Source organism: Macaca fascicularis, chromosome 15 (assembly GCF_037993035.2).
Source record: "Macaca fascicularis isolate 582-1 chromosome 15, T2T-MFA8v1.1".
NCBI lineage: Eukaryota > Metazoa > Chordata > Mammalia > Primates > Cercopithecidae > Macaca > Macaca fascicularis.
Window position 1 is genome coordinate 105,737,395 of NC_088389.1, and position 16,559 is coordinate 105,753,953.

A 16,559-nucleotide genomic window follows, 5' to 3' on the forward strand; every position below is an offset into this window, starting at 1 on the left:
TTCGCAAAAGAATTCTCACCAGAGGCCAATCTTATTTCAAGGTTGTCTTTCTGTACAATTATTTCCTTCTTACGCTGGATACTGTCCTATCATTTACAATCTCTTGGCTTTTAAAAAGGCATTAACTTAGAAAGTTGTATATGTTTTTACTTTATTACAAATCCTTCTCTAAGCAAGCAAAATACAAATGGTTTATCACTAGTAAAAGTAAACATATGCACCAATTAGAAGGGGGAAAAGAAGACTGATGTACAATTAATTTACTTTTGTGTATTAAACTTAAAATTTTCAGCAAAACCAACTTAATGCTTTAGATTTTTCCATCTTTAAGTAGCAAAATAAATACTGCTGTGAAATTATAATACACACAAAATGTCCTGAAATTAACTAAAAGCAAACCAAGTTGAATTTTTAAAAATATCACAGAAGATCTTATATACTACAAATTACCAAGCAAATAAAAATTGAAATTCTATAGTGTTCTACTTAACAATATCCACAATTTGCATTCCAAAAATGACCCCAAAGGTCACTTTGGGGACCACTTATTCATAAAACCAGAAAACAGAACATCATTTTTACTTATATTTACTTACTATTATTATTTTTGAGAGGGAGTTTCGCTCTTGTCACCCAGGCTGGAATGCAGTGGCACAGTCTCGGCTCACTGCAACCTCTGCCTCCCAGGTTCAAGTCATCCTCCCACCTCAGCCTCCCAAGTAGCTGGGACTACAGACATGCGCCACCACATTCAGCTAATATTTTTGTATTTTTTTGTAGAGATGGGTTTCACCATGTTGCCCAGGCTGGTCTCAAACTCCTGGGCTCATGCAATCTGCCTGCCCTGGCTGCCCAGAGTGCTGCGATTACAGACATGAGCCACCACGCCTAGCCATAAGAACATCATTTTTTAAAGTTAAATATATACTCATAGTATATTATTTTTACATTGACAAGATGGCCAAAATTTAAAAGCCTGACTATATCAAATTTTGGTGAAAATATGGTATAATTAGGACATTTATACACTAATGGTAAGTGTATACATTAGTGCAACCACTTTGGCAAATTAAATTTAGAGTATTACCTAGTACAATTTAGCATAGTACTTGCCTTATGACCTAGTAATGATACTCCTAGAAACTCTTGCAAATGGGCCCCATGAAATATGAACAATTTTTGTCACAGTACTGTCAGAAATAACAAACAAGCCAGGCACAGTGGCTCATCCCTGTAATACCTTGGCACTTTGGGAGGCCAAGGTGGGCGGATCACTTGAGGTCAGAAGTTCAAGACCAGTCTAGCTAGCCAACATGGTGAAAGCCCATCTCTACTAAAATGCAAAAATTAGCTGGGCATGGTGGTGCCCACCAGTAATCCCAGCTACTTGGAAGGCTGAGGCAGGAGAATCGCTTGAACCCAGGAGGCAGAGGTCGCAGTGAGCCGAGATTGCACCACTGCATTCTAGCCTGGGCGACAGAGGAAGACTCCATCTCAAAAAAAAAAAAAAAAGTAACAAAATATCTGGAAACAACCCAAAGGTCTATTATCAGAAATTATCGTATAGTTACTGTAGAATGAAGAAATTACAGTATATACAGTGGAATGCAGCAAAATGAGTAAATTACAGTTCATACAATAATATGTAAGGACTAAACACTGATCTTTTTTTTTTTCTCTCTCTTCTCCAAGTTCCTCACTAAGAGGCCTGGGGCATCATTCCTTACAAATTATAAAATCTCGTTAGACAGGTTTTTTATTAACCCTATATAATATGGCTTACTTTCCAACCTAATTCTGGTATGGCATCTTATGACAAATAGCAGACTCAGAAGGAAATCAGAATATTTTACCCTAAAATATATTTCTTTGACATTCTGAAATGGCTGCCACAGGGCCAACAGATCTCAATGGCCCTGCAAAGCCATGTTTCCTAGGGGAAACGTGCATCTGTGGAGAATCTCCATGAATGCAACCAGGCCTTTCCTTTCTAGGCCTTTCCTGGATCCAGGAGAGATTAACTGAGAGCCTGACAACATTAAAGTCTAAAAAGTGACATTTAGTATCTCTTCCCTCTGAAGGCTGCTACCTAGAAGGCTTCATTTAACTTAAGAAGAACCTTGGCCTCCACAAGTCCCTTAACTCAGGCATTCCTTTCTACTTACCATAGCTTACCTCTATCAACCAAGTACCAACTGAAGAATCCTTAAAACCCACTTATGACTTGTAACCCCCTCTTTAAGACGTCCTGCCTTTTGTGTGAGATCAATATATACCTTCCATGTAATCCTGTATCTCTAAAATGTATAAAACCAAGCTGTAACCTGACCACCTAGAGCGCACTTTGTCAGGGTCCTCTGAGATCGTGTAACCACAGGCTGCGGTCACTATCATATTGGCCCAGAACAAACCTCTAAATATATTTGGGCAGAAACTGGCTACTCCCATCACCATCTGGAGAAAACTCAAGAACATATACATTTGTTGAAAAAATTGCAGGAAAACACATAATGTACAATTGCATTTCATGGAAAACTAAATATTATTATTCAGGGACTGAGCATATGTGGAAAAACTACAAAGTCAAGAAGTAAAAATTCAGGTTAATGATTCTGAGGGTGAAAGAGACAGGATAATGTTTTCTAAAAACTAGGTGATTGATGAGTGTTCACTGTATCATTCCTTACATTTTATATCTATATATGTGTGTGTATGTTTAAATGTTCTTTGGTATTAATTCAATATTAAATAAAAATAGAAGTATTTTTCATTTTCTATTTTCTTTTTTTTTTTTTTTTGAGACGCAGTCTTGTCTTGCCCAGGCTGGAGTGCAGTGGCACGATCTCAGCTCGCTGCAACCTCCCCCTCCCAGGTTCAAGCGACTCTCCTGCCTCAGTCTCCCAAGTAGCTGGGACTACAGGCATGTGCCACCACGCTCGGCTAAGTTTTGTATTTTTAGTAGAGACGGGGTTTCACCATACTGTCCAGGATGGTCTCGATGTCTTTACCTCGTGATCCACCCGCTTCTGCCTCCCAAAGTGCTGGGATTATAGGCCTGAGCCACTGTGCCCGGCCTTATTTTCATTTTCAATTTCAAAACCTTTGTCGTTTGGTTTCTTAAATCTTTATTCATCCAAACAATTTTCTTATTTTTACCTTCTGCCAAATTATTCCAACTGCCAAACAGTAATGAACTTCAGAAGAAGCTCCTGACGAACAAGCAAAAACCTGGCTGGTCGCGTTTTTACAAGCTTGTGTGTGGTGGCTTGGTGTGGGGGGCCCTTGGGGATAAGGTGAAGAGATCAAGTTGGCAGAAGCTCCACTGACATCCCCCTCTGGGGAGAGTATAATAATGAGCTTTGAAGTCAGAAAGATCAGGGATGAAATCCGGGTTATAACACCTATTTGCCACGACACCAGGAAAACTACTTCCTTCCTTTGTGCAACTCTCTCACGTAGAGAAGCAAGATAAAGAATGAACAACAATGAGGTGACCATGGAAGCTACCATTTATTGAGATTTAATAAATGCCAAGGACTAAACCAAGTCAGTTAATACTGATTATTCTGAAACATCTCCATAATTAGATAGGTAGCATTATGTTCCTCTGCTTACCAGACAGCGTTTCATTGGAAATAACGTACTCAAAAGATTTAGCCCAATAGCTTGAAAACACAGCAAGCACTCAAAATATATATACTACACATATACCTACTGTTCAATATACTATATATACACACTATATACATAGTATATATAGTATAAATATATACTATATACAGTATATATACATAGCATATATATAGTATAAATAGTATATGTAGTATAAATATATATACTATATATACACCTACTATTCAAAAAACCGGTAGGTATATTTCATTTATATTACTAAAATGTTCAAAGTGTGAAAAATGTAGAAATTAAAAGTACTCAGGGAAAGAAGGCCTAATAATTCCTCTTCTAGAGGGAACCACTTCTAACCTTTTGGCACATTTCTGTTTTGCTTAATACAAAGTTGCAGTGGCTCATGCCAGTAATCCCAGTATTTTGGGAGGCCAAAGTGGGAAGCCTATTTGAGGCCAGGTGTTCAAAACCAGCCTGGGCAATACAGCAAGACCCTCATCTCTACAAAAAAAATGAAAAAAACAGAATTAGCCAGGTGTGGTGGTGCATGCCCGTAGTCTCACCTACTCAGGAGGCTGAGGCAGGAGAACTGCTAGAGTCTAGAAAGCCAAGGGTACAGTGAGCCATGATTGTGTCACTGCACTACAGGCTGGGTAACAGAGCAAAACCCTGTCTCCAAAATACAGAAGAAAAAAAAAGTAATCTAGCATCTTACTTTCTTTAAGCTGAATGCTGACAAATTATAATTGTATATATTTGTGGGGTACAAAGTGGATGTTCTTCATTCCATCTTATGTAACCAACAGTTACTTAGCTATTTCCCAACTACTGGTCATTTAGACACTCACCTGTTTTTATGATGAATATTTTGTATTCAAAATCTGTCTATAATTTAGGGGAAAATTAGCATAAATTCTCGCAGAATTACCAGGTGAGAAGGAAAACTTTATTTTTGAGATGGAGTCTCACTCTGTCACCTAGGCTGGAGTACAGTGGCATAGTCTCAACTCACTGCAAGCTCTGCCTCCCAGCTTCAAGTGATTCTTCTGGTTCAGCCTCGTAAGTAGATGGGACTACAGGTGCACACCACCATGCCCGGCTAATTTTTATATTTTTAGTAGAGATGGGGTTTCACCATGTTGGTCAGACTGATCTCGAACTCCTGACCTGAAGTGATCGGCCAACCTCGGTCTCCCAAAGTATTAGGATTACAGGCGTGAGCCCCCACACCTGGCCAGGAGTAAGTATTTTTAAGGTTCTTGATATAAAATGATGCGTAGAAAGACTCCATCAATTTACATTCCTAACAACAGAGTATGACATTAAAGGAACTAAATGGCCACAACAAGTTAGGTAAACAGCAGAGCTTTGACAGTTTACAATTCACCGTCAACAGATTGAACAGCCTTTCTTCCTAGTGTTTACTCTTGGGCACTGGATGCCCCACAACTTCCCTCTCACCACACCTCAAAACTCATACCCAAAGTGAACTTAGCACATGCCCCACAAAAACCTGCACTCCTTCCTTCATGGCTAATATTAACAAATGCACCCAAGTTAGAAATTAAAGAGTCATCAGCTGGGCATGGTGGCTCACGCCTGTAATCCCAGCACTTTGAGAGGCCAAGGTGGGCAGTTCACCTCGGGTCAGGAGTTCGAGATCGAGACCATCCTGGCTAACCCTGTCTCTACTAAAAATACAAAAAATTAGCCGGGCATGGTGGCATGCACCTGTAATCCCAGCTACTTGGGAAGCTGAGGCAGAAGAATCACTTGAATCTGGGAGGCAGATGTTGCAGTGAGTTGAGATCGTGCCACTGCACTCCAGCCTGGGCAACAGAGCGAGACTCCGTTTCAAAAAAAATAAAAGTAATTAAGGAGTCATCCTAAATGTCTCTTCTCCTAGTCCCATAATCAATAAGCCCAGGATACTTTCCAATTCTACTTCCTAACTCCTCCCCTACCCTTCCCGCCCCACCTCTAATCAGATGAATTCTTCTAAAACACAAGTGTCATCTTGGTCATTATTCAGTATCTCTGTACTTCAGCAAATGTAAAAAGCAATAAACGTTCAGTTACATTCCCACAGGTGCCACTTTTGGTTTTCCACAGATATTACTTATTACCAAGTAGTATCAAGATTGCAAGGGTGAGTTGAGATGAGTTATAGATTGGTTAGAAGAGCTGTCAATTCTTGATACAGAAGTAACTCCACAGAGCAGGATGAGATTCTTAAACCCCTGGTTACTTACTGGTGTGCAAAGCTGCCATAACATACATCCACCAGTGACTCTTAAAATAGGTGGGATCTTACTAAAGTTGAGAATATAGTCCAATCCTTACTATACCCTTATAACTGGGGCTAACTTCACTATCCTGCACATGCTTACCCTATCGGTATTGCTTCAAGGCAGGGGCCCACTGGCTACTTGGTTTTTTTGTAGTCTTATTGGTACACAGTCACACTATTTGATTACACAAAGCCTAAGGCTCCTTCCATTCAAGGGCAGAGCTGATGAGTTGTAACAAGAGACCACTTGGCCTTCAGAGCTTAAAATATTTACTGCCTGGCCCCTTTAAGAAACTCTGTCAAACCTGCTTTGAAGGAATATTTTACAAAAATCAGACTCTCCTTGGTTCCGAACTAAGTCAGCATCAGGAGGCGACATTCTCTTGCTGATAAGAGGAGAAAGTAAACTTAATAGCCATTTTTCCTCAATGGTGGTATCTCTGCCTCCAACTCTCTCTAGAAAGCTGGTGTCAGCAGTGACCTCAACTCGGATTTAGTCACCTGTCATCAGGGTGAGCCCACACCAGGTCTGAGCTAAATGCCATGGTCATAGGCCCATTCCTCTGCACTTAGCTGAACTACTCTGGGAAATCCAAATAGAAAAAAAACGTAACTTGTCAGAAATAAAGCCTGTCTTGATTCATTTTAAATCTTTATTAAACACCTAACATTAAATTTGTCTTACTAGTATAACTCTGCATTAACGCACCATAAAATTTTAGGTAACAGTTTTGGATTTTAGGTCAGATTCTACCACAACTGGATTGTGTAACCCAGAGCAAGTTGCTTACTGCTTTGTGTCTATCCACATCCTCACCTGCAAAAATCGGCTCCAAATCTCGATATTTAAAAATCTCATCCTGTTATTTCTAAAAGTAAGAAGTTTCTGAAAAGACTTTCAGCTTTTCAACTCTAGTATTGTCTATGTGCTAAGGTGCTTCATTTATAACAACACTGGGTTATAAAACTAACTTTTGCTATTCAATACAAATGAGCTATACCCATTTTTACCTTAATCAGAATGTCATCTAAGCAAAATCTGTAGGAATCACAAAATTGGAACCCATTAGAAAGTATTAATCAAAAGACATTCCTTGCTTTATGAGCTTTTATCTAAATCTCCTATGTATTAACTAAAAGACATATAGCAGTAAAATTGTTCCCTGCAAAATCTGGACGTACAGTTGACCCCTGAACAATGCCTGGGTTGGTGCACCAACCCCCTGTGCAGTCGAAAACCCACATGCAACTTTAATTCACCAAAAACTTAACTACTAATAGCCTACTACTGACCAAAAGCCTTACCAATAACATAAACAACTGACAGATATTTTGTATGTTAATATATTACGTACTATATTCTTACAATAAAGCTAAAGAAAATATTAAAGTCATAAGAAAGGAAAAATACATTTACACTACTGCACTGCATTTATCAATACTGCAAATTTACATTATTTGACTACAAGATAAATCCTCTGTCTGAAATGGGGTTGGGGGGCAACCTCTGCTGCAGACCTCTATCTACAGTACATATGGAACAAATCAACTTTTTTTTGTAATGTCTTGACTTTTCTCTGCTTCTTGGGAGCACTTCCAGCATCACCAGTAGCACTTCATACGGGACCCATGGTGTTATTTAAGGTTTATGGTATTACATTAAGTTTGATGAAATCTGTTTACTGCTATAGGCAATTTACTGGACAGACAAAAGCAGAGTGATTTTTTCAAGCAGATACTGGCAACATTTGAGCTCACTGCAAAAGCAACAGCAAGTGGCTACAAAATTATTACAGTAGTACCATATCTACTACAGATAATTTTATGCAACTATGATTTAATGCTACATCTTTGCTTGTTTACATTTATCTCAGTTGCAAATGGCTCCATGTAAGATCTGTGTTTGTGTACGGTTTGATAAATTTTAACTTTCTGTAATAGATTTGTGTATATTTTATGGTAGTAAATGATAAACTAATATCTACACATATGCATTCATGGCATAACTTTTTCTTAATTTTTTCAATATTTCTAGGCTATGCAAGTTTGCTAAGTTTTTCAAATTCTTGCAAATCTCAAAACAATTTTCCAATGTTTATTTGAAAAAATTTGTGTATAAATGGACCCGTGCAGTCAGATCCATATTGCTTAAGGGTCAACTGTACTTGCTAAATGTGTAGAACCGGACTGTCCATCACAATCTACTTCGATAATGGAAAAGCTTTTATTTGCACTGTCCAATACAACAGACTCTAGCTACATGTAGCTACTGAGCACCTGAAATGTGGGTAGTAAAACTGAGCAACTAGATTTTAAAGTTTATTAAATACTGATTAATTTTAGCTTAAATTTATCCAGATATGATTAGTGGCTACAAGCAGTTTAAGTCTAGAAGATCACAAAATATTAGAATGTAACAATCCACTGTTTTCTGCTACATACGTTTTCTGTACCCCTAGCCTTTAAGTGAGATTTTAAAAAGCATATTTTTGATGTTATACTATTTTCAGTCCAAGTATATGAAGTGTTTCAAGAGAGTCTATACAAATAAAAACGATTTTTTTAAAAAATGAGATGCCCTGAATCCAACATTACACCAGTAAAGAATTGAGTATAGGAAATAGTATCACAAACACTAGAATATTCACACAAGAACTCTTCTCTATATTGCCACACTTCTGTTCCTGATCAACCCCTACCCCAATAAAGTCCCATCCCATACTTACCCACAAACATCAATTTTAAATTGGTCCTAATATATTAAAAGTAAGTACAACTACACACTTAACTAAATGGGTCCACTATATTCCCAAAACATTTCCCAATATTCTTTCTAGATTTTTCAAGAGCAAAATGTACCAGACTTTTCTGTATCTCCCACTCTTAACTATCTGATGTTAGCTGCCTTCCCTAACTCCATGGTTATTTCAGTCACAATTCCTGCATCAAATTCAATTCTCTGATGGTCTGCCTTGCTCCCTCTGTTACTACTAAATCCGGAGAAATAAAATATCCAAACTACTCTTTTGGGCTCTGTAAAGTAATGCCGTCCCTGGTCCTATTTCTAGGTTTAATCAGTAAATTACTTCATCAAGATCTTCGAAGTTCAAAAGTTCCTATCACATGTACAATCAGATTCCAAATAACTTTAAGCTTTCATTAAGCAAGCTTCTAAATTCAGACTAGTAAACTAATTTAACTATCCGTCAAAAACTTGACAGACTATTTGGGAATGAGAAATGTATTTCTTTGCTACCATTTGTTTTGTTAAAAATAGAGCTTAAACAACATATGCCAAGCACTAGTGACATAAAAATAAATAAGACTCAGCCCCTGCCCTTGAGGAGGTCACAGCAAAGCAAGAGATTTATATAAACAAATACAATACATGAGATAAACAATATTTTAAAAGTTTGCATAAAGCACAGCAGGAACCCACTTATGGGAACAGGTTTACCTGCGTAGGAGGTCATGTCTGTCTGATTCCAATTGCAGACTCAGAACATAGTCACCGGTGGACTCATATCTCTTACGTGAATAAAAGTGTTATCTTCACCTGAAAATCCAGTTAAGTCCCTTTCAGCTCTTGGAATTATAATTTTGTGATTAAACTACTTTTACATCTATCTAGAAGAAACGTAGAAGTTAGGGAGCTGGTTTTATGAATGAGGAGCGTACTTAAAAGGTCCTACCACAGTGCCTAGCACACCAGGGAGAATTAGACACATTTTTGCAGGAAAAAAGAACGTAAAGGCAGCTCTTATTGTGACTTCTCTCATTTCTCTCCTAATAATTAGCAAATTTTAGAATATCAGGACCACTTCCGCCCTTAATCACCCACCAGTTAAAGACACTGAGCAGCATCATTCAATCGCTCACACAAATGTGCAAGTGTTCACAGCGCCAAAGAAGGGGTGGGTGGAAATCTTAAACTGCTCTTACAAGCACTGGTAACAGTTTGGGAAAATACGTCCTACAGCATCCCACGCGTAGGTGAACTTGGGCTCTCCATGTGTTCAGTTTGAAGGACATCGACCACACACACCAATCAGCCCAGCAGTGGACGATTCTACCACCATCGTCTTCTATCTGAAATTGTTACAGCGCTTCTCCGGTCACCCCCACCGGCCTCAAAGCCAAACCTTTAAGAGGACGGAGGCAGGAGAGCTAATCTGATCCTGAGGTCAGAAGACACGAGGCTGTGCAGCAGACGGCGCGGCGGACACGCGGGTGTGCAGGGCCGGGAGGGGCTGGGGTGGTGCGAGGTGACTCGGGGCCCGGAGGTCAGCTGCAGCAGCCGGGTCCCGACGCCTCGGAGGCGTGGCGGCGGGACGGCGAGCGCCCCCGTTCCGGCGGGTCCGCCGCCACCAGTGGGCGCCCCGACGGTCTGGGCCGGGGTCCGCCACGGGCTCCTTACCCGTAGTAGCGGAAGGCATTAATGATCTTCCAGAAGTGCTCACGCTCAAGCCTCTCCTCCTCCTCCTCGGTGCTGCGCGTGGCCGCCGCCGCCGCCGCCGCCGAAACCGCCGCGGCCGAGCCCCAACGCCCAGCGGAAAACTGCACTTCCACCTCCTCGCTCCCACCGCCGCCTCCCCCGCAGCCCTCGGGCAGCCGGGAGGTGGGTGGCGGAGGGCGCCGCCGTCGCTGCATCGCCGCCGCGGCCCTCGGCCTGGCTCGCTTGCGTCTCGCCGCGACCGACAGCGTGGCGGCGGCTGCTTGGCCTTCCTCTAGACGGCGCCCGCCGCGGACATGCCCCCAGCTCGCGGCGCGCTCCGCCCCCGCCACCCTCAGGCCTCCATCCGCGCTGGGCTCCGCCAGGTCTTCAGGGCTCAGAGAACCAACGCGCATGCGTGTGCCGCGGTACGCGGAGGGCCCGTGCGGTCTGCGCTCATTTGCTGCCGGGCTTCGGAGACAGCGCGCTGACGTCACGACCACGCTTCCAAGGGCGGGGCCGAGGCCCTAGGGCGGTGACGGAGGAGGAGCTCGTAGGTGGGGTGGGGCTGGCGCCGCAGTTACCTGTGCGCGGCCGCGTGGGTGGGACTTAAGAGCCTGCGAGTGCCGGATTGCGGAGCGGGAAGCTGAACGCAGGCCCAGGCACTAGCAAAGAAGGGAAAGGCAAAAAGGAAAAGTTCGGCTTTGATGAATTTATTAGGAATTTTTATTTCAGAAAGTCTAGAAGGAACGTCTTGTATCCATCCTAATTTAAGTTTTAATTCGTTTCCTAAATAAATTCCTATTTTTAATTAAGGGGGTGGGGAGTGAGCGCCATCTTTTCATTCTTTTTTTCTTTTTTTTTTCACACCCGCCCCCCCCCGCACTCTGCCGCCCAGGCTGGAGTGCAGTGAGTGGTGCGATCTCGGCCACCTGCAACCTCTCTGGTTCCTGGGTTCAAGCGATTCTCCTGCCTCAGCCTCCCGAGTGGTTGGGATTACAGGTGCGCGCCACCACGCCCGGCTAATTTTTGTATTTTTAGTAGAGATGGGGTGTCACCATGTTGGCCAGTCTGGTCTGGAACTCCTGGCCTCAGGTGATCCACCCCCCTTGGCCTCCCAAATCGCTGGGATTACAGACGTGAGCCATCGCTCCCGTCCCATCTTTCCAGTCTTTAGGGGCTTGCGGCAGTCCTAATTCCTCCCTTACTGAGGATGGCAGCAGATGAGGAAAATGCCAGGACTTTCTATCCAGCTGCTGGTCTTGGGAAGACCGTGACACCTACCAGCATCTAAGGGTGGCTCTTGGGAAATAACTAAGTTATTCTTAAGAAATAACCTATTCTATTCAATTTAATCCACCACCTGGCAAATGAGTCTTACAAAATAGGGATAAAAGGGAAAGATTGCTTTATTCAAAGGGTTAAATATGCCCAGTGACCACAAAGTTTGTTAAAAAGTTACAGCCATATTGAAAGTGAAGTGGCTTCATATTTTCATAATTTAAATTAATAGTTGAAATAAAAGTAACCCTCAAAATGACTTATATTAACATTTTTATATAAAAGTTTTCTAAAATGTGAGTCTATTAATAGTAATGCGGTAATACATGTTTCAAAATTCAAAAAGAAAGTGCAAAGGATTACAAATATGAATTGGAGACAATCTCGCGCTGTTGCCCAGGCTGGAGTGCAGTGGCACCATCTCAGCTCACTGCAACCTCCCCGACTTCCAGGCTCAAGCGATTCTCCTGCCTCAGCATCCCGACTAGCTGGTATTACAGGAATGCGCCACCACACCTGGCTAATTTTTGTACTGGCCGGGCGCGGTGGCTCACGCCTGTAATCCCAGCACTTTGGGAAGCCGAGGCGGGCGGATCACGAGGGCAGGAGATAGAGACCATCCTGGCTAACACAGTGAAACCCCTGTCTCTACTAAAAAATACAAAAAATTAGCCGGGTGTGGTGGCGGGCACCTGTAGTCCCAGCTACTCGGGAGGCTGAGGCAGGAGAATGGCCTGAACCCGGGAGGCAGAGCTTGCAGTGAGCCGAGATCGCGTCACTGCACTCCAGCTTGGGCGACACAGCGAGACTCCGTCTCAAAAAAAAAAAAAATACTAAAGTAGAGATGGGATTTCACCATGTTACCCAGGCTGCTCTCCCTGAACTCAGGCAATCCACCTACCTGGGCTTCCCAAAGTGCTGGGATTACAGGCATGAGCCACCACGCTCGGCCAAATGTGAATAATTGCTTTACCTCGTCCCTAGCCAACTATGTTCCTCTCCAGACACAATATACCAATTCTTTGTCGATTCTTCCAGATTTTCTATCTAATGTCTATTTTTCCAAACACTAATTGTTTGGAAGTTATGTATAAACTCTCATAGTAGTAACTGTTTCTAATACTGTTCTCATATACACATGCACACAAGTTATACATGTAATTCGTTACATGTATTGATATAGGTCTCAATGACCTAATTGATAAAGGCCAGAATGTCATGGATAAAGATAATCAGCTCCATACTTTGCAGTACCCTCGGAGGTACAATACACATTTTCAAATTAATGTCATGTGCAGAGGCTTGCTTGACTCTGTTTCCTAACTTGTTAAGTCTTAGAGTCTGTGTCATGAAGGTGCTCAACTTTCAACTCAATTGCGATCTTACAGGTGGCGAAACAAGGGAATCAGAGATATTAAGTGATCTTCATACACCCACCCATGTCTCATACCTATATTTTATCAGTATTTGTTTAGGACTGTGACTGTACTTTTTAAATATTATGCTAGCTAACATTCGTTTATTTAATATTTTTCAAATTGTTTTCCCAGTTTATCACCTTATTTGTCCCTTAGCTCTGTGAACTAGATGTCATTATTATCTTGCTATAAGAAATGAAGAAATCGACTCAAATAAATTAATTTTCCTGCCCAGGGACACATAAATAGCAGGGCTGAAGTTAACTCACTCATTCATTTATCCTTTTTTCTTTTTTTCGACACATGTATTGATTGCTTCTGTGTTTCTTTGCCCAGGCAGCAGAAGCTGGAAGTATGGGCCTCTCATTCTCACTTCGCCACCTAGTAACTCCATGACCTGTATGAAACATTATGTAAAGCCTCAATTGCAATGTTTCTTATATTTCTTTTTCTTTTCTTTCTTTTTTGTGTTTATTTGTTTGGGGGAGGTGGGGAGGACAGAGTCTGGCTCTGTCACCCAGGCTGGAGGGCAGTGATGTGATCATGGCTTACTGAAGCCTCGATCTCCTGGCCTCAAGTGATCCCACCGCCTCAGCCTTTTGAGTATCTGGGACAACAGGCATGCGTCACCACTCCTGGCTACTGTTTTTTTAAATTGTTAATAGAGATGAGGTTTCATTATTTTGCCCAGGCTGGTCTTGAACTCCTGAGCTCAAGCAATATTTCTGCCTTGGCCTCCAAAGTACTAGGATTACAGGTATGGGCCACCAAGCCCACCAATTGTAAAATTTATAAAATAGACATATTACCCTTTTTACAGGGTCATTGGGAGGAATAAATGAGATAAAGACTGAAAAATGCCTGGTATATAGGCTCAATAAATGTTAGTTACCTTCCCTGCTCTCAGTTGTCTTTAGAATAAAGTTTTAGCCTTGTTTTAAAACACTTTTCTTAGGACTTCCTTGACCTAAGTTCTTTGTAGTGAGTTTCTTCCATTAATATCTTCCCAAACTATAGAGTGATTTGAGATGCAAGATTTGGAATGTTTTTTTATCAGGAGGAGACTAATTAATCTCCAGGAATTAATAAGTAAAAAGCATCATTATACTTTTGTTAGTTATTCTGAAGAACTGTTGGCTAAGCACTTAAACTGCTTACATGCATTTGTACGCTGCTGCTAGGAACGTAACATGGTGCAGCCACTCTGGAAAAGAGTGCAAAGCAGGTTTGCTGTGCATTGGTTACCAGCTGAGTCTGGTGAGACAGAACACCCATGTGTACAAGTTACACGAAGTGAATTGATTATTTACAGCTAGGCAACAAGGGACAACAGAAGCATAGGATTCATTGTGGGCCAATCTCCCAAGACTCAGGAAAGCTGCCCCAGGAGGATGGAGTCTCATTTGTGTGTACCCCATTTGTACCACAGCTGAGTGACCCTGGAAAGCAGACCATCTTGGATTTTGCATTCTGGAGGCAACATGACATGCCGGACTAAAATGATGAAGGACATCCTGTTTCTAGGAGGGACTGGAACAGAGCCTGGGATGTTTTAGCCAGTATCTCATCTCAGGATATTGCATTCCTAGCACATTCTACAGTTATTCTTGAGAACTATTAATACAAGTGAGAAACTGGGGAGAATTCGATCAGTCCAAGTCCGCTGGGAACTGTCATGCAAAAAGTATAGTGATTTTTTTTGCAAAACTGAACGTACACTTACCATACAACCCAGCAATTGCACTCTTAGAGATTTATCTCAGAGAAATGAAGACATGTACCCACAAAAACCTGTACATAAAAGTTCATAGCAGCTTTATTTGTAAAAGCCAGAAATTGTAAACAACCCAAGTGTCCTTCAGCAGATGAATGGTTAAACAAACTGTAGCATATCCGTACCGTGGAATACTACTCAGCAATAAAAAGTAATGAACTCTTGATATGTGTAATAACTTGGAAGAATCTCAAAGGGATGATGCTGAATGGGAAAAAAAAAAAAAAAAAGCAGTCTCAAAGGGTTACATACTGTATGATTGCATTTATTTTATTTTATTTTTATTTTTTTAGATATAGGGTCTCACTCTTTCACCCAGGCTGGAATGCAGTGGTGTGACAGTGGCCCAGTGCAGTCTTGAGCTCGTGGTTCAAGCGATGTTCCTGCCTCAGACTCTGTGAGTAGCTGGGACTACGGATGTGTGCCACCACATCTGGCTGATTTTTTTTTCTTTTGTGAGATGGAGCCTTGCTTGGTTGTCCAGGCTTGTTTTGAACTCCTGGCTTCAAGTAATATGATTACATTTATATAGCATTTTCAAAATGACAAAATTATAGAGATGAAAAACATGATTAGTCACTGGGGGTTGGGGGTGGTGGGGAATAAGGGCAGTGTCTGTGTTTATGAAAGGGTAGTTCAAAGGAAACTTGTAGTAGAACTGTCCTGTATCTTGGCTACAGCAGTGGTCACAGAAATCTATACACGAGATACAATTGCATAAAAATGAAGGCGTTTCTCTCAGCCCACTTTGGCTCAGGAGACCGCCCCACAAAATATAAAATAAAATTTTAAAATTAATATACACACCAACTCACACACAAATGAACACCACACACAAATTCATCCATCTGGTGAATTCAAATAAGGTCCATTAATTATATCAGTGTTAACTCACTAAACTCCATGCTCTATTGTCTGAACCAGGAAGACTCAACTTGTTTTCCCAGTCATACCAACGAAGTTACTCCATCATTATTTTCAAGGATGGTTCATAATCCATAAATGTTTGTAAGTAAGGGTTTTGAAATGTGCAAGTCTACTCATCTATTAATCCTAAGTATATATACATATTTTTAAACATCAACGTTTAGCAGCTACTAAATATATTTTTATTAGCCTCACATTTCCCGGTTAAATGCCTCATTGAAAGTTTGTAATATGTATTATGTTGGTTTTAGCTGACCTTTTAACTGCCTTGCCTTGTAGACTGTATGTCTGAGGGCAGGAGGCATATCTGTTTTGTTCATGCTTGTATCTCCAGCATCTAGCAAAGTGAGATTTTTCTATAACCACTTTTTGAAATGAATAAATGAATTTACAAGTGCCAGACACTGCACTAAACCCTGTAATGTATCATTGCATATAACTTAATACAATGGTATCATCTTTTTTGGTTTTTTTGTTTGTTTGTTTGTTTTTAAACCGGGACTTGTTGTGTTGCCCAGGTTGGAATAGCTGGGAGCCCCCAACACACACTTTTTAAAAAACCAATGAACACACTATAATTAAGTACCTTGCTCAAAGTCATTTGATTAATAAGCAAAGCCTCAATTTGAAAGCAAGCCCAAGAAATGATTACTGGATCTACTGCCTCTGCTAAAGTTGGTCTTGTCTATCTTTAAATAAGTTTCATTAAGTTGTTTTACTTCTGGAAATCTTATTAATTTGTAAATAATTGTTGTTTGTAGTGATTTAGCATTTTAGTCGGGTAAGAAAATATGTATTTTGCTGACCCAA

The 16,559-nt window shown here is 41.1% G+C and overlaps 1 protein-coding gene across 8 annotated transcripts in view; it reads right to left on the reverse strand.

Annotated features, from left to right (window-relative positions):
* The window catches only part of CARNMT1 (carnosine N-methyltransferase 1), a 45,592-nt gene extending 34,831 nt beyond the window's left edge, over positions 1-10,761 (reverse strand). For 3 of the 8 annotated variants that reach the window (XR_012424797.1, XM_005581946.4, XM_074017675.1), the window contains exon 1: positions 10,335-10,761. Coding sequence is in view for 3 of the 8 variants with exons in the window: in XM_005581946.4 (XP_005582003.2) it covers positions 10,335-10,567 (233 nt within the window). In the remaining 5 variants the exon portion in view is untranslated. Of the gene's footprint in view, positions 1-9,374; positions 9,474-9,758 lie in introns of all 8 variants that reach the window. The other 5 variants (XM_045373101.3, XM_045373100.3, XM_065530713.2 and 2 more) reach the window with 5 other exon arrangements.
* Between the last annotated feature and the right edge of the window lie 5,798 nt (positions 10,762-16,559).